This window comes from Ogataea polymorpha (genome assembly GCF_001664045.1).
Source record: "Ogataea polymorpha strain NCYC 495 leu1.1 chromosome Unknown OGAPOscaffold_3, whole genome shotgun sequence".
NCBI lineage: Eukaryota > Fungi > Ascomycota > Pichiomycetes > Pichiales > Pichiaceae > Ogataea > Ogataea polymorpha.
In genome coordinates this window covers 93,318-116,294 of record NW_017264700.1, presented here as the reverse complement: position 1 = coordinate 116,294, position 22,977 = coordinate 93,318, and the positions used below count along the sequence as shown (strand labels likewise).

General features: G+C 44.8%; 17 protein-coding genes across 17 annotated transcripts; 8 read left to right on the top strand and 9 right to left on the bottom strand.

Moving 5' to 3' along the window:
• Nucleotides 1–3,165, top strand: OGAPODRAFT_16000 (uncharacterized protein). Its single transcript, XM_018354111.1, has 2 exons — nucleotides 1–23; nucleotides 66–3,165. The coding sequence occupies exons 1-2, from the start codon at nucleotides 8–10 to the stop codon at nucleotides 1,412–1,414; spliced, it is 1,365 nt and encodes a 454-aa protein (XP_018211116.1). The 5' UTR covers nucleotides 1–7; the 3' UTR covers nucleotides 1,415–3,165.
• OGAPODRAFT_93213 (uncharacterized protein) lies at nucleotides 66–3,177 on the bottom strand (the record flags this gene model as incomplete). Its single annotated transcript, XM_018357297.1, has 1 exon — nucleotides 66–3,177. The coding sequence occupies one exon, from the start codon at nucleotides 3,175–3,177 to the stop codon at nucleotides 1,411–1,413; it is 1,767 nt and encodes a 588-aa protein (XP_018211115.1). The 3' UTR covers nucleotides 66–1,410.
• Nucleotides 3,178–3,264: 87 nt separating this feature from the next.
• Nucleotides 3,265–5,845, top strand: OGAPODRAFT_15998 (uncharacterized protein). The gene has a single exon (XM_018354110.1). The coding sequence runs from the start codon at nucleotides 3,339–3,341 to the stop codon at nucleotides 5,715–5,717; it is 2,379 nt and encodes a 792-aa protein (XP_018211114.1). The 5' UTR covers nucleotides 3,265–3,338; the 3' UTR covers nucleotides 5,718–5,845.
• OGAPODRAFT_15997 (uncharacterized protein) lies at nucleotides 5,797–8,378 on the top strand. Its single transcript, XM_018354109.1, has one exon. It carries the CDS (start codon nucleotides 6,457–6,459, stop codon nucleotides 7,831–7,833), a length of 1,377 nt encoding a protein of 458 aa, XP_018211112.1. The 5' UTR covers nucleotides 5,797–6,456; the 3' UTR covers nucleotides 7,834–8,378.
• On the bottom strand, nucleotides 5,836–6,345 carry OGAPODRAFT_48493 (subunit of the ARP2/3 complex; the record flags this gene model as incomplete). The annotated part of the gene is made up of 1 exon (XM_018355588.1): nucleotides 5,836–6,345. A coding segment is annotated over one exon (510 nt), but the record flags the coding sequence as incomplete, so codon positions are not given.
• Nucleotides 7,858–8,427, bottom strand: OGAPODRAFT_98907 (uncharacterized protein; the record flags this gene model as incomplete). Its single annotated transcript, XM_018358055.1, has 2 exons — nucleotides 8,119–8,427; nucleotides 7,858–8,073 (listed from the first exon to the last, which is right to left on the bottom strand). The coding sequence occupies exons 1-2, from the start codon at nucleotides 8,386–8,388 to the stop codon at nucleotides 7,858–7,860; spliced, it is 486 nt and encodes a 161-aa protein (XP_018211111.1). The 5' UTR covers nucleotides 8,389–8,427.
• Nucleotides 8,428–8,450: 23 nt separating this feature from the next.
• OGAPODRAFT_15996 (uncharacterized protein) lies at nucleotides 8,451–10,271 on the top strand. The gene has a single exon (XM_018354108.1). It carries the CDS (start codon nucleotides 9,605–9,607, stop codon nucleotides 10,223–10,225), a length of 621 nt encoding a protein of 206 aa, XP_018211108.1. The 5' UTR covers nucleotides 8,451–9,604; the 3' UTR covers nucleotides 10,226–10,271.
• On the bottom strand, nucleotides 8,451–10,271 carry OGAPODRAFT_93207 (uncharacterized protein). Its single transcript, XM_018357296.1, has one exon. The coding sequence runs from the start codon at nucleotides 9,462–9,464 to the stop codon at nucleotides 8,994–8,996; it is 471 nt and encodes a 156-aa protein (XP_018211109.1). The 5' UTR covers nucleotides 9,465–10,271; the 3' UTR covers nucleotides 8,451–8,993.
• OGAPODRAFT_12271 (uncharacterized protein) lies at nucleotides 8,465–8,968 on the top strand (the record flags this gene model as incomplete). The annotated part of the gene is made up of 1 exon (XM_018353317.1): nucleotides 8,465–8,968. The coding sequence occupies one exon, from the start codon at nucleotides 8,465–8,467 to the stop codon at nucleotides 8,966–8,968; it is 504 nt and encodes a 167-aa protein (XP_018211110.1).
• Nucleotides 10,272–10,580: 309 nt separating the features above from the next.
• Nucleotides 10,581–12,381, bottom strand: OGAPODRAFT_15995 (uncharacterized protein). Its single transcript, XM_018354107.1, has one exon. It carries the CDS (start codon nucleotides 12,050–12,052, stop codon nucleotides 10,832–10,834), a length of 1,221 nt encoding a protein of 406 aa, XP_018211107.1. The 5' UTR covers nucleotides 12,053–12,381; the 3' UTR covers nucleotides 10,581–10,831.
• OGAPODRAFT_15994 (uncharacterized protein) lies at nucleotides 12,366–14,617 on the top strand. The gene has a single exon (XM_018354106.1). The coding sequence runs from the start codon at nucleotides 12,568–12,570 to the stop codon at nucleotides 13,687–13,689; it is 1,122 nt and encodes a 373-aa protein (XP_018211106.1). The 5' UTR covers nucleotides 12,366–12,567; the 3' UTR covers nucleotides 13,690–14,617.
• Nucleotides 12,366–14,869, bottom strand: OGAPODRAFT_93203 (uncharacterized protein; the record flags this gene model as incomplete). Its single annotated transcript, XM_018357295.1, has 1 exon — nucleotides 12,366–14,869. The coding sequence occupies one exon, from the start codon at nucleotides 14,867–14,869 to the stop codon at nucleotides 13,727–13,729; it is 1,143 nt and encodes a 380-aa protein (XP_018211105.1). The 3' UTR covers nucleotides 12,366–13,726.
• Nucleotides 14,870–14,914: 45 nt separating this feature from the next.
• Nucleotides 14,915–16,379, bottom strand: OGAPODRAFT_81954 (uncharacterized protein; the record flags this gene model as incomplete). Its single annotated transcript, XM_018356581.1, has 1 exon — nucleotides 14,915–16,379. The coding sequence occupies one exon, from the start codon at nucleotides 16,377–16,379 to the stop codon at nucleotides 15,612–15,614; it is 768 nt and encodes a 255-aa protein (XP_018211103.1). The 3' UTR covers nucleotides 14,915–15,611.
• On the top strand, nucleotides 15,020–15,577 carry OGAPODRAFT_12267 (orotate-phosphoribosyltransferase; the record flags this gene model as incomplete). Its single annotated transcript, XM_018353316.1, has 1 exon — nucleotides 15,020–15,577. The coding sequence occupies one exon, from the start codon at nucleotides 15,020–15,022 to the stop codon at nucleotides 15,575–15,577; it is 558 nt and encodes a 185-aa protein (XP_018211104.1).
• Nucleotides 16,380–16,396: 17 nt separating the features above from the next.
• OGAPODRAFT_15992 (uncharacterized protein) lies at nucleotides 16,397–20,746 on the bottom strand. Its single transcript, XM_018354105.1, has one exon. It carries the CDS (start codon nucleotides 20,643–20,645, stop codon nucleotides 17,376–17,378), a length of 3,270 nt encoding a protein of 1,089 aa, XP_018211101.1. The 5' UTR covers nucleotides 20,646–20,746; the 3' UTR covers nucleotides 16,397–17,375.
• Nucleotides 16,397–20,746, top strand: OGAPODRAFT_93200 (uncharacterized protein). The gene has a single exon (XM_018357294.1). It carries the CDS (start codon nucleotides 16,413–16,415, stop codon nucleotides 17,373–17,375), a length of 963 nt encoding a protein of 320 aa, XP_018211102.1. The 5' UTR covers nucleotides 16,397–16,412; the 3' UTR covers nucleotides 17,376–20,746.
• A 43-nt stretch (nucleotides 20,747–20,789) lies between these two features.
• OGAPODRAFT_15991 (uncharacterized protein) lies at nucleotides 20,790–22,934 on the bottom strand. The gene has a single exon (XM_018354104.1). It carries the CDS (start codon nucleotides 22,919–22,921, stop codon nucleotides 20,861–20,863), a length of 2,061 nt encoding a protein of 686 aa, XP_018211100.1. The 5' UTR covers nucleotides 22,922–22,934; the 3' UTR covers nucleotides 20,790–20,860.
• Nucleotides 22,935–22,977: the final 43 nt, after the last annotated feature.

Sequence of the window (22,977 nt, the reverse complement as noted above, 5' to 3'; positions counted from 1 at the left end):
GCCCTCAATGGACGTTGTGGAAAGTAAGTACCGAGATGTAACCGCAGTCTCACTAACATCTGTAGGAATTCATCAGTTTTTGGCACTCGTGGAGCAGTCTGCAGTCAAGTATGATCCAAGATACGTGTTGAAGGTGTTTCGTGAGCTTACTCCCGTGAGGAAAGAGCTAGACGCTGGATCGTTGATCAAAGTTGTCAAGGAGACATTCCCAAGCTCTCATCCTCACTACGAATATCTCATTCAGGTTTTGTCTGATTTTGAGGATGTCGAAATGGTTGAGGAAGACGTTGCGGAAGCTCCAAGACCAGAGATCGACTTGTTCATTCATCTGTTGGTGCAAATCTTCCTCCACGACAAGCAGGACTTCAATAGGTTGGAACTATTTAACGAGAAATGCATCATTGCACTTGCTAGCCACAATGAGAGAACCCTTGATCACATCTCTGCGAAAATGTGGTTCTACATTTTCAGATCCAAAGAAGTTCTCAAAGATACAGTCTCAATCCGTCCTGCACTGCAGTCTGCCTTGAGAACCTCTACTTTGAGATACGACAACGAGACCCGAGCTGTTACAATCACCTTGCTTTTGAGATCATATCTTCTTTCAAATGACATTAATCAAGCATACAACCTTGTCGAAAAGACCGAGTTTCCGGAAGATGTGTCCAACTCTGTCGTTGCCAGATACTACTACTACTTGGCCAGAATCCAGACAATTCAGCTGGACTACTCTGCCGCAGGTGAATGCGCCATTACCGCTATCAGAAAGTGTCCACAGACAAAATCTGCTCTTGGATTTTTGCAAGCAGCAACCAAACTCAATATTCTGATCCAGTTACTGACGGGTGAGATCCCAGAGCTATCAACGTTTCGCGATCTTTCTCTCGAGAAGAGCCTCATCCCATACCTCGCTGTGACCAGGGCTGTGAGATTGGGCGACTTGAACCTTTTCAGCGAAGCCCTGAGCAAGTTTGGCTCTGCACTTAAGAAGGATGACAATTACAACCTTGTGTTGCGCTTGAGGCAGAATGTGATTAAGACAGGTATTAGAATTATTTCGTTGTCTTACAAGAAGATTTCTCTCAAAGACATCTGCATCAAGCTGCATCTTGATAGCGAACTTAGTGCTGAATACATTGTTGCAAAAGCTATTAAGGATGGAGTCGTTGATGCCACGATTGACCACAAGGATGGGTACATGCAATCAAATGAGATGCTGAACATTTATTCGACCAAGGCACCGCAGGAAGAATTTGACAGAAGAATTAAGTTCTGCATGTCTTTGCATAATGACTGTGTGCGGGCCATGCGTTATCCGATGAACACCAATAGAAGCGAAGTGAAAACGGATGTGGATTCGAAAGAACGTGAACAGGAGTTACTACAGTACTTACAAGAGGACGATTTCTTCTAAACAAGCTCTAGCACGATATTCAGGAAAGTTCCGATAACCCACACGGAAACCATGAAAATTCCAGCGTCCCTTGTGAATCTCCATCCCTTGTATGGAATGTAAATGAGCATAAACACGAGGTTGACGAGGATCCAGAGACAAGTCAAGTACAAGCTGGGTTTCATGTTGACGTCGACTTCGCCAATGATCTTCCCATTGACACCAATCCCAAGGAGTAAATTCAGCAAGGGGCCTCCAAAGCATGCTGCCAGTGCCATCAAGGGATAGCCGACATTGGCTATGACAAGGTTAGAGATCAGGTCTCCGACAGAGTTTCCTATTGCGAAAATAGTCAACCCCATTATTGCGTCAGAAAGCTGTGTCAGTACACTGATGAACTTGAGCACGTTGATCAGTTCGTCCGCAATGAATGCTATGTATGCAATGGCTGTAATAAATCCTATAATACAGATGGAAAGCTTGACCAAATTGGATTGTGAGTTAGCCCTGGTGACGTTATAGTAAACGCCAGCAACAGTTAAGGTAGTGAGGACTAAAAAGATGGCGTACGTGCCCCATGAAGCATTTTCAGCGAACGAATAAATGATGATAAATTGTGCACATGACAAAGAGCACAAAAGCTCCATTAGTCTGGTAAATGACGGTTTGACTGTCTGGTTGAAGTCCGACAGTGACATCATTGGGATCGTATACTTTAGTAGGAGAACCAGTGGGTATGAAATGTAGCCAAAGATGGTTTTCAGTGGTTTTGATGAATACTCGGGCTCCTCCTCCAGATTAATTTCGTGCTCCAGCAGCCTTGATTCGTAGTTTTGCGCGTCGTTTACAAGCCGTGAGATGTTGACGGGCACCGACTGATTTTCGCTTAGCATCTCCAGAACATTTCCAAACTCAATGCTGTTAAGGATTCTTGGATTGAAGGTATAAGAGTCTTCAAATTCCAAATTGTCTCCATCCATCGTGATAAATGCTTCATCGTTGTATAAGTTTCTGATCTGATAGTCCTGGACAAGCTCTCGCCTTTTCTTTGTAATCAGATATTGCCAAATGAGCACCACAAGCACATAGAAGATATATATGGCAACGAGGATGTTCAGCTTTGTTTTCGATAAATGTCCATTCGATAAGAAAGCAAGTAGCGTGGTAATTGAAAGCAGGAAAAATAGTAAATCACGTAAATACACGAATTTGGCACTCGATATTAGTAGGTTGTTCGAAACCTGATCCGCAACCGAGACTTGAGGAAGAATTTCAAATGGCATTGTAATCGTTATAACTCCGATAATAAAACCGGTGATGAAGAATGCAGATCCAATAAGTTCACCAATAGCCAGAGACGCATTTGCGGTTTGGAAAGAGCTGTAGGTGCTCAGAATGTCTGGGGATCCATTTCCGAAGGCCAGCAGAGTCAGCCCAGATATATTCTCCGGGATAGTGAGATAATTGGAAATAACGGAAAGGTTAGGACAGAGAAATTCGCCAGCAGTAATGCCCAAAAACACAAACAAATAAAACAATATAGCGAAGATGAAAGGAAGAACGATCCAGTCTCTTATGGCCGTTGAAGAGCTGGTGCAGTAGTAGAGGTAGAAATAATTGATTTGTCCTACCTGGTGATCGGCGCAGTTTTGTAAAGCGTAGTTGCATTGTTCATAATTTGGCAATGAATGTACAAGGTGGCAGGTAGAATTTGCGGTGCTGGCGCCTGCCAGCGATGTCAGGGCCAAAATGGTGCTGACCGCTAAAACTCGTCGAGTGAGCATAGGAAGTAAGAAATACCAAGTACGAGCCGATCGACGCGGCGATTTTGAAGCGGCAAGATGGGGAAATCAGATTATTGTTGTGATACCGATCCATTGCCGTCATCAACTGCAGTTTGAATTTGGGTCTACGATCTTTCCATTCTAAACTTCGAAGCCACTTTATGAATTCCAAGGGATATATACCCCTACCTAACTCCTCAGACTCATCACAACCCGACAAAGAGTCTCCACTTCCGATGCACAAACACTCTATTGCCTCTCTTAACAGTGTTTTGGAAACGAAGCCCTTGTCCCATGACAACTACGGCAATTTTGTTGAAGCGGCCACAAAGAGAAGAGTGCTTCTACGCGGGATCAATCTTGACTCTTCCTCAAAAATGCCCCAGAACCCATTGCAGTACTCTTATTCGAAGCCTAATAAGTGTGGTTTCTGGCAGGAGGCAGATCGTGTTTCCTTTGTTGGGAAGCCCTTTCCACTGGAAGAAGCTTATGAACATCTGACGCGTATAAAACTTTGGGGCTACAACACGATCCGATACATTGTCACTTGGGAAGCAATTGAACATGAAGGCCCCGGAATTTATGATACCGATTATATTGACTACACTATAGAGCTGCTGCGCAAGATCAATGAAATTGGCGGTCTCTACGTGTTCATCGATCCGCACCAAGATGTTTGGTCTAGGTTCACTGGCGGCAGCGGTGCTCCACTCTGGACTCTGTATGCTGCTGGGCTTGAACCTCGCAATTTCCCTACTACTGAAGCCTCCCTCATACACAATTTCGCTGCTGATCCACAGAATTACCAAAAAATGGTTTGGGCGACAAACTATTTCAGGATGGCAACCCAAGTCATGTTTACGCTCTTTTTTGCCGGTTCTATGTTCGCTCCCAAAGCCATTATTAACGGAATGAACATTCAGGACTTTCTGCAATCCCATTTTCTGGACTCCATGTCTTTCCTATTGTCCTCCATTAGGCAAAAAGCACCAGAGCTTTTGAACAAAACGTTACTTGGAGTAGAGTCGTTAAACGAGCCAAACTCTGGCTACTACGGGTATCCTGATCTTGAGCAATACCCCCCATCCCAGGAATTAAGGCTGGGAACATGTCCGAAGCCAATAGAGGGTATGAGGCTTGGAATGGGGTTGCCACAAGAAGTGGATGTTTATTCGCTCTCTGTGTTTGGGCCCCGCAAAAATGGCACCAAGCTTATTGATCCAAACGGAGTCAAGGCATGGGTCAGTGACGATAAAATGGACAAGCATTATAAATTCGAAAGAAGTCCAGACTGGAAGCTTGGGGAGTGTATTTTTGCACAGCACCATGTATGGGATCCTCAGTCAGGCCAAGCTCTCATTCCTAACTATTTTAGCACAGACCCAAATACAGGTGAGACCTTGGATGATAAAACGTTCATCAATACCCTTTTTGTTGATTTTTGGGGGAAATGGAAGAGCATGGTGAGGAAAGTCGACGGTGATTTGTACGTGATAATGCAGCATCCAGTCATGGCAATTCCTCCTGCTGTGAAAGGAACGCCTCATATTGATAGCAGAACAGCAATTGCACAGCATTATTATGATGGAATGTCACTTATGTTCCAGACATGGAATCGGAGATACAACGTGGATACATTGGGTATTTTGCGGGGCAAATACGTTAATCCTATTTTCGGGCTGGTTTTTGGTGAAAAGAACATTCGCAAGTCGCTCAGGAATCAATTTGCACAGCTCAAACGAGAGGCAAATGAAGCAGTTGGTCCAAGTGTGCCAGTGATAGTCACTGAAACCGGAATGCCCTTTGATATGGATTGCAAGAAAGCGTACTCTGATGGCGATTACAGCTCTCAGGAAAGTGCAAACGATGCATTACAGTCAGCGCTCGAACACACAAACCTCAACAGTACCTATTGGTGCTATAACTCGCGCAATTGTCACAAATGGGGAGACAACTGGAACTTGGAGGATTTTTCGCTGTATTCCAAGGATGACGTAGATGACAGAAAAAATGGATACTGGATGCGGGCTGGAGCATATGGTACCGAATCAATTGGCACTTATCTAGAGTGGATAACAAATTCATCGTCCAGTCTGGATACCACATCTAAAAAATCAGAAGCTCTCGAGGAAGAGATCGAGCTCGAAAACAAGGTCATTTCATTGTTGAATGGAACCCGTGCTGCGACCGCTGTTGTGCGGCCGTATGGTGTTCTGGTGAATGGAATAGTGGTATTCAGCGAGTTTGACCTCAAAACGGTCACATTTGTGATGGAAATAAATACCCGAGTCCAGTCGCAAAAAATGGCCCCGACCGTGATTTACTTACCAGAGCTTCATTTTCCGCCAGGCCAGTTTGAAGTCCGGGTTACCAACGGCACAACTTCTTATCGCCACAACAAGTTCGTCCAGCTTGTAGAGTGGGAGCACGACGTACAGATTGGAAATATACGAATCGAGGTTAGCAGCTACGCCTGCCAAGAGGATTACGATTACAATGAAAAGGGCACTTTAAAAGCCCTTGCCTGCGGGTACTTATGAGAAGGGTGGACCGGGTGTGCGATGCAAAGTCCGTACTCTGCAGGCTGTTCAGGATAATTCTCCGGTTCTTACATGTTTTAGTTTTGATTGTATTTGATTTTCTAAGGAGGTTATATGGCTAATCGAACACGCTCAGATATGCTTCTGCGACAAATCTCGCTCTGGAATTGAGGAACAATTTCATCTCGCTGATTTCTTTGTCGACGTCTTCCATAAATTCGATGATGAAGTCGATCAATTTATTCTTCATCATCACCTCGTTGTGGTAATTTGTGAGCAGGAACGAGATATCGTAATCTGGGATTGGCGTTCTTCTGAGAATTAGAAAGTTCTCTGCTCTTTTGGTCAAGAATCTGGTGAACTTGTCGACCAGGATACTCTCTATTTCATCGCTTTGTTTGATTTTGATGGACACTCTCACAGAATTGATGCTTGGTTCAATGAGTACGCGTTCGTTCTCGTTTCTTGATATCATCATAGGGTTTAGCAGCACCTCTGTTGTCTTCTTGTTTTCCACTTCGGGATAATTGTGACGCTCAACGATCTGAGAAGAAAAGTTCTCCAGACAGAGTGCCACATTCAGCGAGTGCCTAACTGCTGTGAGATACGGTTTGAGGGATTGAGACTGATGTTAGCACCACAGATGCCTAAACTTACCATTTGGTAATAAAGAGGTATTTGCTGTTATTCGGAAGAGATGGGTGTCGCACGAAAAAAATAATTTTCCAAGTCCTTGAGTATGTGGAGCGAAGTGGTAGACGAGGAAGGCCGTGTTTACTACTACAACTCAGACACTGAGCAGACGCAGTGGGAGAGGCCTGAAGACTTGAAGGAGAGCAGGGTTGACGCTGCCTTAGAGAAGTCAAAATGGCAGCGATACTTCACTGACGAGGGCGAGGTCTACTACTACAACGAGGAAACAGAGGAGAGTGTTTGGACACTTCCCGACGAGGTGCGCAAACTCTTAGACCCCACAGCTGCTGAAGAGCCGGAACCGGCCCAGGAGAATGGTGACAAGGTATTTGACTCTACAAAGATTGTGGATCTAAGCAGTTTCTTTACGGACGAGGAGCTCAGATGGGAGAAGAATGCAGACGCAAAAACAGATCAATTTGTTCAAATGCTGGACGAATACTCTGTAGGAACAGATTGGACATTCCAGCAGGTGATGGAGCGGTGCATTGTGGATAAGCGGTATTGGACTTTACCTGACTCGATTACGAGGAAGGAATGCTTTGAGGTTTATTTGCTTCGAAAAGCCGATGAGGAGTTTCGAGAAAAGGAAAACTCGCGCGAGAGTTACAGAAATGCATTTTTCCAGGTTCTGGACAATTACGATATAAAGTACTACACCCGATGGAACACATGTGCGAAACTCATCATGGATGAGCCTATTTATTCACTTATACCACCCAAGATGAAACGGGAATTTTTTGAGGAGTACGTCGGTAAGTTGAAGCGTGCGCGGGAGGCGGAGATTAGGGAAGCCAGGCGTAAACAGCTCGAGGAAGTGGAGGTCATTCTGCGAGCAGAGCTCACCCCGAGGTCGCAGGTGGACGGTGCTTTCAAGACGCTGGATATGGAGCGGTTGCCCCATTTGAACAAACTAGATGTGCTCACAATTTATGAGAGTATCATGAACGAGTTGGAGCGATCATTCCAGGCCACTGTCGCTGAGCACAATAAAAAAAATCACAGAGCAGATAGGAAGGCCAGAGACGGTTTCAGACAGCTTTTGGAGGAGGTAAGCCAAAAAATCGAGTTCACAGCAAAATTGAAATGGCATGAGCTTCTCCCATATATAAAGGATGATCCGCGATTCATCAATCTTTGCGGCAGAAAAGGCTCACTTCCAATCGATTTCTATTGGGATATTCTTGACAAGGAAAACCAAACTCTGAAAGCCAAGCGAGATTTGGTGAGACACATAGTTCCTACTGCTGAAAACATGTCTCTTGAGGAGTTCACCAGAGTTGTTTCGCAGAAAGTGGACAATGTATCAGAAAGCGACTGTCGACTCATAAGAGAGATGCTTTTGGAAGAAGGAAGACAAAAAGGCGAAGGGGACCGCAGAAAACGACTAATGACGCTGGGTTACGGGGTGGCTAGAAATTAATGAGATATATAGATATGTGTACTATTATTCGTCCTGTACTAACGCAGAGAGACCGAGTAATGCCATCAGGGCGTACTTGAAGTACACGTTCTCCGTAATGAGGATCGTAACATACCCAACTAGAGGGACGTATCCAAATACTCTTCCAAGAATATCTTTGTCTCTTTCGAGATACTGCTGTCCGTAAGCATATAATGGTAAATCGTCTCGCTCGTTATTGTCTCCTTTAGTCAGGAGCAGCTGTTTTTGCACTTTTTTCTTTGTTTTCCGATCCTTCTCCATCACCCTGTGTTCTCTAACAACTCTATGCACAATTGGGATATCTTTCTCTTGCAATTTGTAGACAACAACGTCTCCTACTCCGACGTACTCTTCTCTATTCCAAAGAAACAGCACGTCTCCTCGTTGGAAAGCTGGCTCCATGGATCCAGAAAGAACCACAACAATCGGAGAGTTAGACATGGTCACGATGGAAAACAGCTTCCAGAACGCAAAGGCGCTGGCTAAAACCATGGCCATGCTCAGACCCGAACCCAGCTGTTGACGTAAATTCATAGGAGAAAAGAATAATATTTTCTCGACGCGACGATACTCTTATGAGCACAAAGTGAGTATTATTATTCCTCAACTAATGTCTAGTCGGTATTCCTCAAAAGCGCACCAGCGTGAGGGAAGAACAGCTCTTTTTTCCACGGTGTCTCAACCGGTATCTGCTGCACACTCTCCAATAAGAACGTACAAAACATCTTCGGCCACGTCGCTGGATAATCTACGCCGTCAGGAGGACCCTTTTGCTAGATCGTCTTCCCCCTACGATACAGCAGACGCAAAAAAAAGAGACTACAATGCTTCGCTAATGTCACAGCTCGAGTCTCAGAACGACGAGACTGTGGACCTACTGGGTTCCAAAATAACAGCTTTGAAAAATCTCTCCATGATGATGGGCGACGAAATCAACAAAAGCAGATTCAACCTCTCTGCTCTCGGAGGCGATATGGAACTGAGCAAAAACCGCATCAAGGCCAACCTAAATCGGATGGCCATAATGGCCGACAAGACAGGAATAAGCTGGAAAATATGGCTCCTGTTCTTCACAGTTATATTTTGGATATTTTTGTGGGTCTGGTTGTTTTAGGAAATATATGCCACTTGCTCATTATTTAATCGGGTGACGTCTTCGCGGGCTCCTCGTTATTAGCATCGTCTTCCCTCAAATGGTGTGCACGCCCTCTCCAGGCAGTACTGCGGCCACTGCGTCCCCTGCGTCTGTGTGGGGGTGCACCTGAATACTGTCTGGCATTGGTGATTCCCGGATAATTAGTCCGTTTTGGAGTAACTGTCAAAGCACGTCCGCGGAATTCTGTGCCGTTCATGGCAACAGCTTTTTGAGCCCCTTCGTGCGTTTCAAACTCAACAAAAGCGTATCCACGAGGCTTTCCAGTGTGTTTATCATACAGGATGGTAATTCTGTTTATGACCCCACAATCATCAAGTAGCTCCTTCAGATCCCCGGGTAGTGCGGAATAGTCCACATTGCCCAAATAAACAGACCGCGAATCAATTTCCTGCTGGTTACTAGGCTGGTTAGGGGCCAGTCTGGGTTGTTGTGGAAGCTGTTCGCTTTCTGACATTGACACAAGATGATCTGGGGTAGAAGATTATCAGCAGCCGGCGTCCTCGACGATCGACGCGACTGGAACAGGAGAAAAAAAAAATTCAAGTGCTAACTTATTTTTCATTTCTGATCATGGTGTCCGTTCGTAAGCGTAAGATGGCCAGATCGTCGGTCAAAAAGGCTACGAGACGCTTGAAGGACAGACAAAGGCAAGTGAGGAATTTTGGGAACTCCATCATTGCGGCAAACTGGGATCCAAAGTTGTCTCTGTCACAGAACTATGATAAAATGGGTTTGAAAGTGCGACTGTCACAACAAACTGGTGGAGTCGAAAAGAAAATCACCCCTCAGCTCCCCGAAAGCGATGATGAGTTTGTCGTTGATGAGACTGAGGAAGAAGAAGAAAAGAAAGACGAATCCAAGGACTCTCTGGACCCATCAGACATCCCTGAAGGAACAGCTAAACTTATCCGTGATGATCAAGGCAATGTTATCAAAGTCATTTATGGTACAAAGAAAATAACGCAGGAGATTGAACAGGAAAAGCCTCCAACGGAAGTGGTCAAGAAACTTGAGGAGCTTGCCCAGCACAAGGTGGTAAAGGAACGCAAACAGAGCGCGCGAGAGATTGATTGGCTAGCTGATCTGTACAATAAGTATGGAGACGACTATGAAAAGATGAAATGGGACAAGAAACTCAATCCTTTTCAGCACAGTGCTGGTGAGTTGAAGAAGAGAATCACTAAATGGAAGAAAACGCAGGGCTTGAGCACATAATACCACATAGCGCTCTACCAAGTTAATATATTGTTCTTATTGTTGCAGATGGAGCTATCTGTAGAGTAGTTAGCGTAGGACGGTGCGTGGAGATCAAAGAATAGAATTGATAGGTTTGATAGTTAAGCGTCACTTTTAATCTAGATGATAAAAATTCCGTTTTGTTGGCAAGGTCAACCAGCTGCCATTGCAACTATGTACTCAACGATATCACCATTCGAGTTCCAGATCCTGTGTCCTAGCTCATACCATCCTCGGGTCATGATTACGTAATCGCTTAGTCCGGCTATAAAGTGACCGTAGAATTTACCTTTCACCCAGATTTGCTAAAGTCGACTACGATGTCATTCAAGGAGGACGAAAAGGCGCACTGGAGCCGCCAGATACATGGAGTTCCGAGTGCTCATGTGGGGAATCAAATGGTGCAAATAACGACAAAGGTATCAGAGAAGGATGAAAAGGTTTTCTCTTCCTTCAAAACCGGGCTAAAGACTACTATACACAAATACGAGAAACAGAGCTCTGAACGACAAAAAGCTCACCAAAATATAGAAAAACATTTCCATCAAGCATTGAATGATTCTGAATGGCTAGAAAACTAACTATTTACACGAACCAACCCTTCTTTGTTTTCTTATCAGTTCCCAAACCGGACTTGGCCAGAGTCTCCGCAACATCTCCAAAAGAGTCCCTATCGCCTTGGATAACAATGGTTGGCTTGCTTCCGGTAAGCACCCTCTTGGCAATATCTATAAGGTCATGTCTGGTGATTCTATCAATCTTTTCGCACATCTCGAGTACGTCGACTCGTTTGCCGTAGATCTGGACTTGACGACCCATGTCTTCCAATTGGACCATCTTACTTTCTAAATTCATCATCAAGGACGACTTCAGCTGATTCTTGGATCGTTCGACCTCGCTATCTGTGATTCCGCCATTTCTGGCATTATCCTCCATTAAAAGCGAGAGCTCAAATCCAATCAGCTCGCCCATCACACGGTTCGCCTGTGGAATGCAACTCAAAGAGATGCCGAATAACCCACTGTCACTGAAGTTGTGAATGAAAGATTTGCACGACTCCACAAATCCATACTGGTTCAGGATTCGCGTGTATGCTCTAGAGTACATTCCTTTTCCAGGACCACCAGCAGAAAATGAGCCACCTCCCCCAATGAGCATTTGCAAGGTAGCGAGCTTGTAGACCTCTTCGTCTTGAATGGGCACACCTTCAAAGCCAACATGGATGTGATGAAATTCTTGACCCATGTAAGCAAGCTCTTCAGGGTAAGGAGTCGAGAACTCTCCCCCTGTATACACTGCTGGGTCCTTGATAATCTCTGTGCTATTTCTGGCTTTGAAATCTTCGAGATTTTTCAATGTAAGTTCTTCGGCTTTTTCAAAAGGTACACCGCTCATAGCCACCACCAGTCGATCGGGTCTATAGAACAAGTCTCTATATTGGCGCAATTTGGCCGATGTCACATTGTCCAACTCCTCCTGAGGGCAGAGCAGAGGACAACCCAGATTCTTGCCGTTGTATGCCGTCTGTTGTAGGAGTTCTGGCAGTATCATGTCGCTTTGAAGCCACAGCTCATTCAGTTCATACCGCGCGTTGTTGATTTGCTCGTTTATCTCCTCGTCTAGCAATGCTGGTCTGGCAATTGCATCACTCAAGAGTTTAAACATTTTGTCCACATCTTGGTTGAATACGCTTGCTTGATAAATAAGAGTCTCTCTTGATGACGCACACATATAGTTGCCACCCAAGTGATTAAGTTTCTCCACCATTTCCGCTCCAGACATTTCAGTAGTGCTTCTATATGCCATTTTATCCATCAGGTGAGAACACCCTGTTAGATCATATCTATCTTCGAATCTGGAGCCGGCATTAACATATAGTCCGACAGCACTGAAATGACTGGGAGTCTCATCTACCACCAGCTTGATCCCACTCGGTAAGGTTTTGATCTTTGTTTGCGATATGGTGCTCAGAGCACGCCGAGAGGGCTGTCTGCTTAGGGCAAGGATATGATTCATCATGTTCACAAAGTTTTCGTAACGGAAACTCAAATTTCAAGGGCGAAGCCGATCGTCGCGACTGCAAAAAAAATAAAAAAAAAATTCGCTGTAGATACCGGGCGGAGCGAATACAAACAAACAGCAGAAATTTATTCATCAAGAAACAAAATCAAGGACCGTTCTTGATTCCAAATTATCTAGTCACTCTTGATTTGCACCTCATACAAACATCTGTCACCGTATTTCAACGTCATCGGTGTTGATTTGCTTGTTCTCCCTCGCTTATAAGAAAATAGCGTGATCTTTTTTCACATCATAGCCCGATGAATAACAGACGTTTGCCACTCGTGTCTCGCAAACAGTTTGAGGCCCATACTACTGTTAAGTCATGCTGGGTGACTCTTTACAATAGAAATATCTACGATGTCACTAACTTTCTTGATGAACACCCGGCCGGCAGTGAACTAATTTTGGAATATGCTGGCAAAGACATCACCCAAATTCTTGCCGATCCTAGCAGTCACACACATTCCGAGAGCGTCTACGAGATGTTGAATGACGAAATGCTTATCGGATACTTGGCTACACCAGAAGAGGAAGAGGAACTTCTTTCTAAGCATCAGAACATGGAAGTGATTCCGGACACAATTGATTTGACTGAATTTGGTGAGCTGCCTTCGGAGCAGCTGTTGAGCGTTAGGACAGATGTTGACGAAGATTATAGAAAGCACAAATTCTTGGATCTCAACAAACCGTTACTGATTCAGGTCCTCACTGCCAACTGGACCAAGGAATTTTACCTTGACCAGGTTCACAGACCTAGACACTACGGAAAAGGCTCGGCCCCTCTTTTCGGAAACTTTTTGGAGCCTCTTTCGGTGACACCTTGGTATGTGGTTCCACTTATTTGGCTTCCAGTCAACTTCTACGTTTTCTACATCGGATTTGTCAACCAGAACAAATTCTTGGCACTGGCTCTCTGGGCTCTGGGTCTATTCGTGTGGACTTTGATTGAATATGTCATGCATCGGTTCCTTTTCCACATTGATAACTACCTTCCAGAACACCAGCTTGCATTTACTGTTCACTTTCTGTTGCACGGTGTCCACCACTACCTACCTATGGACAAGAAAAGACTGGTGATGCCACCAACACTATTTATTGTTTTGTGCTATCCGTTCTACAAGCTTGTGTTTGCAATTTTGCCTTACTATGCTGCCTGCTCCGGATTCGCTGGAGGATTTCTTGGCTATATTCTTTATGACTGCACTCATTATATTCTCCATCATGCCAAGCTCCCAAAATACCTCCAGGATCTCAAGACTTACCATTTGGAGCACCATTATAAAAACTATGAGCTTGGTTTTGGTGTCACCAGCAAATTCTGGGATCGTGTGTTTGGCACGCTTTTGAATCCTGAAGACGTGTACCAAAAGAGAAATTAAGTAGTATTATGATGATTATGGTTTATGCTTGATATGTTTAGCTGAACTCACGAAGAAGCGCCATCGTGGAGTCGAAAGTGTACGAATGATCTTGCTCGACCTCCATGCTTTCGTAGCCGTCCGATAAAGACACGCTTTGCAGGATTCTCAACACCACTTCATATCCTTTCAAGTTATTAAATTCAGTTACCATGCAGCACCAGTGTTCATGTTCTGCGAGCAGGTTGATGTCAGAGTCTTCATTGCTAATCTCGGCTGGATAGCTGACAGACTTGAGCGGCTCCGTGTGGTCAAGATTTTCAGATTCCCCCAGCAGTATTCGCCTTGTGCATTTATGACATTTGAGGAGTGCCAAATTCTTTGATCCAAATTTCTGTTGTTTTAGCTCCCATCCAAAAAGAGCAACCATGGAAAGTATCAAGTTTGTTGAGTTATAAGCTTGCAAAATCTCAATTTGCGACTTATTTACTATGTCTGTGGTGTAGCTTTTCAGCATAATAATGTCTTGGTGATCGATCAGGTTTTCAAGATTACCTTGATATTGCTCTAATATTTCATTCATGTCACTAATCTTGAGATGGTATTGCTTTCTGACCAGCTCTATATCCAAATTGGAGTTCCTCCACATGCACCCCGGATAGTGATCTGTACGTAGCCGACGAAGATACGAGCTTATCAGCTGTTCGCGCACCTTGAAAAACTGCTCTTCTGCTTCCTCGTCTTCCACAAACAGAAAGTTTGTAACGATTTTATTCTTGTCATTCTGTTCGTTCAAGCGGATCAGCAATACCGCATTGCAGTAGTGGCAAAGAAGTTCGTTTTTTCGCTTGTGGCATTGCCAGCCGTTCACCGCGCATTCGAGGGGATTCAGTTTATCGTCCTCGAAGGACCAGTTAAGGATATTGAACGAGTTGATTCGCTCATCAAGCGTATTCTTGTTGAATGGGTCTGTTCCTCCGCTTCTGTTGACTTTTGGCGATTTGTTCAGTATGAGCGGGTCCGAAGAGTTTGACAATTTCCTTTTGTTCACAGATTTTGGAGTCGATTGGGGCAAAACGTGTGGAAGATGCGAGCGTAAAGAGGAAGGCGAGACATGCTTCTTGACATTGGAGTGTCCTGAAGAGAGGCATATTGAAGACAGAATGTCCAGGATTGCGGAGGTGGTGGCCGTATCGTCCATCCCCTATTTGATTGAGATTTATGAAAAAATATTTTAGTTTCGAATATGTCCTACAAAGTTAAGTTCCTGAAAGATGCTCTTGATGTGCAGGCTTTGAAGTTTGGCAGTTTTACTCTGAAATCTGGCAGAACGTCGCCATACTTTTTCAACATGGGCCAATTTTCAACAGCTGCTGCTCTGAGCAATGTGGCCACAGCATATGCCCAGACCATCATTGAGTCGGGATTGGAGTTTGATGTCCTGTTTGGTCCAGCATACAAGGGAATTCCACTTGCGGCTATTACTGTTGTCAAACTTTATGAACTCGGTGGCGACAAGTACGCCAATGTTGGCTACTCTTTCAATAGAAAGGAGAAGAAAGACCATGGAGAGGGTGGAATGATAGTGGGCTGTCCGCTGAAAGACAAGAGGATCCTGATCATTGACGACGTTATGACCGCCGGAACTGCCATCAGTGAGGCGTTTGACATCATCAAGAACGAAAATGGCCAGGCCATTGGTTGCATTATCGCTTTGGACAGACAGGAAGTGGTCAAAGACTCCGACCAAAGCGCAACCGCTGCTGTTTCCAAAAGATACAACGTTCCTGTTTTGTCTATTGTCTGTCTGGACGACATAATTGAGAATCTAAAGGACCAGCTCACAAAAGAGCAATTAGACATGATTTTAGGGTACCGTCAGCAATATGTTCCTGCTACTGCTAAATAATCGTACTGAGAAATAGATTCTGATATACCGCTCTCTATGCCCTGATTCTCTGCACCTTTGGCTTTGGAATCTTGGGTGCAGATGTCCCTGTTTGTGGAGTCTTGATATATGCCGACGCCGTTTGAGGATTTTTCATCGTCAAGGGAGAATGTAGTGGAACAATGGTGTTCATCTTGAACTTCTTTACCTTACTCACCTCCATAGGCTCGTATCCCTGCATTAGCTCTGGCGGACCTGGAAGCTCCTTGACAGTGTCCAAAGTGGTAGGATGATTTTCCAGGTATTCTGAAATTTTGAGTAACAGAGCTCTTTTGGTTTTAATGGTAGGATTGACTTGTTGGCCTTTGTATTTTAGCCCCACTCTGACTCTTCCTGGGTTTCCAAAATCTTGTGGGTGGGATTTTTCAGGTTCCAGCACAGCTGCTAGGTTGAGGTGGCGGCATGCGTCCAAAATAGTTTTCGCAAGAGGGTTTTCAACACAGTGGTCCAAGGGCACCCGTCTCCCCTCCTTCACTGAACGGTTCAGGTCAAAATAGCATGGGTATATCAGCTGCATGCTTTTCAACTCTGCCAATTCTTCCTCTGAAAGTTGGTCGTGGGTCCTCATTTGCTGTCGGATGTCAGATGTCTTGCTGTTGAACGAAGGCTGAAAACTTGGAGGCTCCTGGTCCTGACTTCTCACCACGCTTGGTTTGGGCTTGGCAGGTGCAATGGGGGTTCTCAAGTCAGGATCGAACTCGGCCAAATCCATATCCAAATCGTCGACATCTTCGATGTCTTCTATATCCTCGAGTTTAGGCATTGGAAAAAAAAAAGATATAACTTGTATTTTTTAATGTCTGATTCAGACTCGGACAATTTTGAAGATGCTCAGGAGCATATCCAGGACTTCCCAGAAATTCACCACAGCAATGACAAGCACTTAAATCGAATTAGAAAGGACTCTCACGAAGTGATTGCCAACCTGGACTCATCATTCTGTTCTGACCTCGCGTTACACCTGTATATGGTGAAAATGCTAGCTTCGCGAGACTACTTTGTCGCCAACGGACGTTTCAGTAGCTGGCCATTACCCAAAAAACAGGTTCCGGTCCCTATGGCAAGCAGGGAGTATGTGGATGAGTGTAACATCCATGGTGACGCACGAAAACGCCATACAGTACCCTTTCGCGAAATCTGCAACGAAAATAAGGAGACACCTAAGGAGCAATTTTTGGAGTATGTGCCACCTGCTACCGACGCTAAAGAGGAACTGGAGCTGCAATTGCGAGCAGTATTCCAGCAAAAAATATACCATAAAATACATGCTTTTAATCTTTCGAACGCGGCGGCACGAACTCGAGACAAAAATGCTTCTACAGTCAAGTATATTCCCGTTCTCGATCCCCCGGTAGATCTTCCGCAAGAAGCTAAAACAGAGCTATTCACAAAGATCAACAACGTTTTTGACAAGTTGATTGAGCAAAGGAAAGCTTGTGTGAGCTCAGAAAACACTGGTCCTTTGAACTGGTTGAGTGTCGCACAGCAGGCTAAAGATTACCATGCGTATTTGGAAATGGCAAAATTGATGAGTCTGAAATATCCTAAACTCAAAAAACCTGTGTTTGATCAGACACTAACCGCAAAACAGCAAGAGGATCGTCACCAAGAATGGGCCGCGGAGCTGGAACATCGTAAACGAAAGAATCAGCTCAAAAAGCTGCTCATTAAAAAGCGCGCAGAGCTCGAGATCCGCAAACTCAAAATATGGGACACGAAAAAGAACTCGCGAGAGAGACCTATCAGAAAAATCAAGTGATCATCTTTCAATCTCTGGGAAGACAGTCTCCAAAACCTCTTGTAGGATCGTTAGAACCAGGTGTCTGTTCAATGTCTGGTTCTGCAGAATTTGAAACGTTGTTTCTGCAGCCAATCTGGAATTGGAAACTCCAAAAATCTTGGAGCACGTATCAATGATGAAGAATTCCAAAATTCTTCTAGCGTGCTGTTTAGTTTTAGATTTCTCCAATAAGGTTCGAGGAGGTCCTGACTTACGGAACGACCCATTTGGCCACAATGAGTCTTGCAACATAGTCAGAATGCCGGCCACTGTCGACGAGTCCTTGAACCTCCCATCAATGCTGACCCTCACCATTTTTTCAATTGTGGAGCCCAAAAGTTGCTGCAAAACCAGCACAATAGCCCGGCCTCTTAGCCAGGCCTTTGAGTTCTTGAGCCCAAAAACGGCGATCAGAAAGTCACTAATAGGCCTCACAAATGAGGAAAATTTCGCTTCCTGTCCTTCAAAATTTTCATCCAAGCTAGAGAGCTCTTTTTGCAACTCTAAAGATGGCTTATTGTCAACATCATTCACGGGAGCCTTGTATTGTAGTTGCCACTGGTTGGAAATGTTGTTGTACAATTTTGAGGCCATATTTACTGCACTTCTCCCCGGATTACCTAGCTTTCCCAGTCTCTGCCGCGAGTTGTCGGGATTGATGTCGAAAAGTTCCGAAGACAGGAAGCTACGGAAGACTTTGTCCTGACAAACGTCACGGTTCTCAATCAGTGATTGCAGGTAGCGCTCGAGTTTTCGCTGTCGCTCGACGATCAGTGATCGCTGCTGGAATTTGAGAACCACCTTACGTTTAGGAAAGTCCAAATTTCCGACTTCGGCGAACTTGCTCTTGAGATAATTATTCAGTTTGAAAAACTGGCTAAACCGTCTTGCAACCATCCAGCCTGCAATCACAGTGTTATCAGTCGTCAGCTTTTGCACCTCAATTATGTACATTATGCACTCTTTTCCATCTTCGAATGCATTGAGGTATGACTGTATCCGCACGTGACTTTTCCCAAACAGTGTATTGTCGCTTTCTTGGACAACGTACTGTTGCTTCTGTAATTCCTTTAATTGCATCTCTTTCCTGAGCCCTGCTTGAGTCTTTCTCAGAATCTTGAGCTCGGAAACGTTATTGGTCAGTTCTGCCTTGTTCAAAAGTGGCTCTATAATGCGTAACTGCTGCTCCAGCTTATCAATCTCCGCTCCCAGCTTTTCAATTTCGTCTCCCAAATAAAGATTGCCAGGAGCAGCCAATCGCAGTTCTTGAGATGATGACATCGTCACATCATCATCTAAGAAACTTTCGCTTTCTTCGTCATCAAAAATCTTTATTGAATTTGCTGAGTCCTTATCGTCTGATAATTCACCGTTGTTGTCGAACAGTCCATTTTTTTCCGCGTCTTCCCCAAACAGGTCGCGCTGCACATCCTTACTTAGAAGCCGAGACACTCGAGGAGTACTGGTACCTGACGGAGTCTCCGAAAGGTCCTCCGAGGATGAGAAACCGGAATTAAATTGATACAAGCTTGGTCTTTCTCGTTTTTCATCTGCCAGATCGGCCAGCACGTCCTCAACGGCGCGAAGAACAGCGTCGCTCACTTTCTGCTCCTCATTTCCTGTCTCTTCATAGTCTGCCAACGGATCGCCATTAGTTTCATCTTCGTCAATCTCTATGTCTTCACTTTTTGGTTCTTCTTCCGCTGCAACTAGTCTCAAGTAAAGATCAGACTGTTTGAAAGCAACATAATCGGTTTTCTGCATTCTTTGATAAACTTCATTCTGTAGCTTGAATAAAGACTTGCGAGCTTTGTGATAAAGTGCAGGATCCGCAGGTTTTGTTTCCACAAATCTTGAAACGTTGGAATAGCATTTTGAGTCTATCTTGAGTATTGGGTTCTCAAAAAACTCAACGAATATTTGACGTAGGTCATCACCCTGAGACATTGTCATAGAGTATTCTAGATCAGATTCGTCTTCACTGCTGTCTTCTTCTGAGAGATCGTAATTATCCTCGAGTGGATTTCTCAGTCCTTCAGCCACAAGCCACAGCTTCAGCAAAGGGGTGCGTCGTCTCTGTTCCATGAACTCTGTGAACACTGACAGCTTTGCAGGGCTATTTAGGATCTCGGCAAAAGTGATGTCCAAGTTGGCGTTGACATTTGGCTCTTGTCCGCCCAACGTGGAGGATGACTTCAGCAAGTATAGGAGACGTTTATCTGTCGCGCTGCGTAGGGTAGCAAGTCTCTCTTTGTACAGCTGATTATTGGCGTTTTCACCCCGACTGACTTTATTCAGTTGTAGAGTCACGTAGTACTTGTACTGTTTGAGGTCTGCCACAGACTGGGACTTGTTGATTTCGCGCAATATACGTTGAAACTTGGCTGTATCGCTTGTTGAATTCAACCTTCCTCTTGAAATCAACGTCCTGGAAGTTCTGAGATTCTCAACACTATGCTTACTGAGCGCGCTTCGAAATCGCTTGACGTTCAAACGGTCCTTCATAGCATTTCCGAGATTCTTTTCAACGACCTGGTTGTAGAAATCGGGGTCGGAAAGCATCTCCACGATCTGGAATAATACGCATTTTTCCAGAATCTCTCGAAGAAGCAAAAAAATAGGAGGAGACTCTATCTCTTTTTCATCGACTATCAGAGGAAGAATCTTGGACAGCTGCTGCGAAAGCCATCGTTGAATATCTTCTCCGGGATCAACACTTTTCAACTTGATTGCCGGGTGCAATTTTCCCTTATTGTAGCAGGATGCAACAATTTTGTCAAGGTCCCATGTATTGGTGAAGGATCTGATTGTGCCAAGTTTCTTACTCTTCACGATCTCTTGTGCAGTGACAAAATTTGTGTAGTGGTCTGTGATCAATGGCAGGATACGATAGACTAGAGTTTCTGTAAGATCTATCTCACTGAGTCTTTGCTGCAATTGAGTCACAACATGGCCTAATTGCACCTGTACCTCAACCAAAAATCTCCTATCTGGGGTGATGCGCATATACCATGACTCTACAAAGTCTCGCGTTATGAGCAATATCAAGTTATGAAGAGTGTCGCTGATTATGAAGTTTTCAGGATAAAGTTGGTTAACGCGGCCTGGATCTGCTTCCTGATTCAGCTCTGAAACTTCTTTTGCCCAATTATGCGACTCAGTGAACTTCAATCGTGGGAACCTTGTTTGAAGCTTTTTGTTTAGGCTCCCAATTGATTTTGGCGGGTGACCGCCCACTCGCCATATCATATAAGCAAATATTAATATAAGAACTATCGTTCCTAACAGAATCGGAAAGATGTGCGAGCACACATAGTAGCCTAGCAGAGCTGTAGCCAAGGCTGCAATTGTATGTTGTGGTTTTATTCGGTTAATTCGAGTTATGGTTCCTGCGTTTTTCCTCTCTTCATTCATATAAATATTAGCGTATAGTATTTTTTAGGTTAAAATAATATTTCTATGAGTTAACCCGACTTTTCTCCCTCGAGTCTGGCCTCCTCATTGCGTTTTTTCAGGACCGCAGTTCTAACCTTAGACAACAGGCTTGCATCGTGATCATTTACTCCACTTGCTGAAATCCTGTCAGTGCTTTCAAGATGCACGAAGCTGGAGCTGCTCGATGTTGGACTTAAGCTTGACTGATCCCTGAGCTGCAACGCATCGGGAAAGATGGAGACGTCCGAGAGGTTTGGCATTGTGTTTTCGGTGAATCCAGATTGAGTTGACGCACGCGACAATGACCGAGACCCCGATCTCGATCTAGACTGCGACCTTGATCTGGATCTTGAGCGTAATTCTTCTACCTCCGCTTCGTATTCTTTCTCCAACCGGGCCAGACTGTGCTTGTCCAACTTTGGGAAAACCTTAGGTCCTAGTTCATTGATCACCTCTGTAATCTCTGCAGAGAGACGTTGCCTTTCTTTCCGTAATTCGTCTAAATCAGTGGATCTTGGGGAAAGAGATAAGATCAACGGTCTGATGGACTTGAAAATATCCATACCCACTTCTCCCATTACAAATGCAGCGTACGTGGTGCAAACAAGCAAAATCCACCAGGAGGCAAAAGTAGCAAGAACATTCCAGGAGTTGTATCTGACCAACTCATATTTGAAGACAAGCACGGTGCCAATGGCAGAATAGATAAAGTAACATATTGGTGCAGCCACTAAAGCGATAAGAACTTTCCATGACCCCAGAACGTCGATGGCCTTGATCTTCACACTGGAGTTCGCTAAAGCAGCCTTCTGTTTTTTCTTTGATATAACTTTGCATGCAATGAACACGGGAGAAAATAGCACTGTGCCAGGAAGACTCAACACAAGCAACACCATTAGTCGCACTAGCCGCGTCGTAAGTAAAAATAACGTACGCCAACGGTTTTTGGTAACTGTCTCCACCTGGTAGTCTTTTAATCCCAGGTACCCCAGTCGTTTATTGTAGCCGGTCACACTCTCTTTCAAATGCTGGATCTTTGGGTCATCTTTGAACTTGCTGTATCCAATAAGCAGGTTGCGGTTCATTTCCACAACCAGGGGTAATGGAAGAGGCCTACTTGGATTGGAATACAGTCTTCTCGCAGCCTGGATGACCTGCAACGTTTCGAGGTCCGGACTTTGGGTGGTGACAGATTTCAAAGCGGTGGTGATATTTTCCATAAGGGCGTCAACAGTTTTTCTTGGATCCTGTTTATAAGCACTTGCTTCCTCAGGGCCCACCTTGATCGGCTCTCCAAATTCCAAAACCGCCCTGGAGCGGAATTTGTGTGGATGGAAATAGTTCATTCCGCACGGGACAATATTAACTTCAGTGCCTTCATATTCGGCCACCGTGCCCAATGCCATAATTCCGACCCCAGGCTTTAGTGGCAGAAGCTCGGTACGATCGTGAGAGCCGCCCTCGCTCGCGATTCCGATGAGCTCGCCTTCCTTGAGTCTCTGGAAGACTATCTTAAAAACATCATGGTTGTCGACTTTAGGGGCACTCTTATATGCGGTACCGCGTATAAGCATCTCGATACCCTTAGCTTTGGTCATCGGCTTGGCGAGTCTCAGCTTAGTGTCGCTGATAATTTCTGCTATTTTCTGGTTTCCCGCACTCTCAGGGAGTCCAATTAGCCCTTTAACCTCGCAATCTTGGGTAAATTTCGTCCCTTCCCCGACAATGGTCAGTTCATCGTTGCTGTAATCCGCGTAACGGATCTTACCCTGCTTATTGGTCAACAGGTCCTGCGCCCTTTCCACCGGAATTGCTCCACTCCATTTACTTAGTTGACCTATAACAGGCCTTCTGACAGAAGCAGCGGCTTCTATGAAAAGCGTACGACGTCCATTTATCTTGTGTATCGCATGGGTAACAATCGCTGCATCCAGGAACTGGTTGTGATGTGGAGCGATCACCACAAGGGTCGCCCCTTTGGAGGGTAAATTATACGAGCCACGGACACGGACTTCACGGAAAAAGGTGTCGATGATAAGATGGCAGAACCAAAGGAACAACTCGTCCAGCAAATCCTTCACGATTTGCATATTGGTAAATTGGGTCTTTTGAAAAATGGGGCTTGTAGCACTAAGCGTAGAAAAGT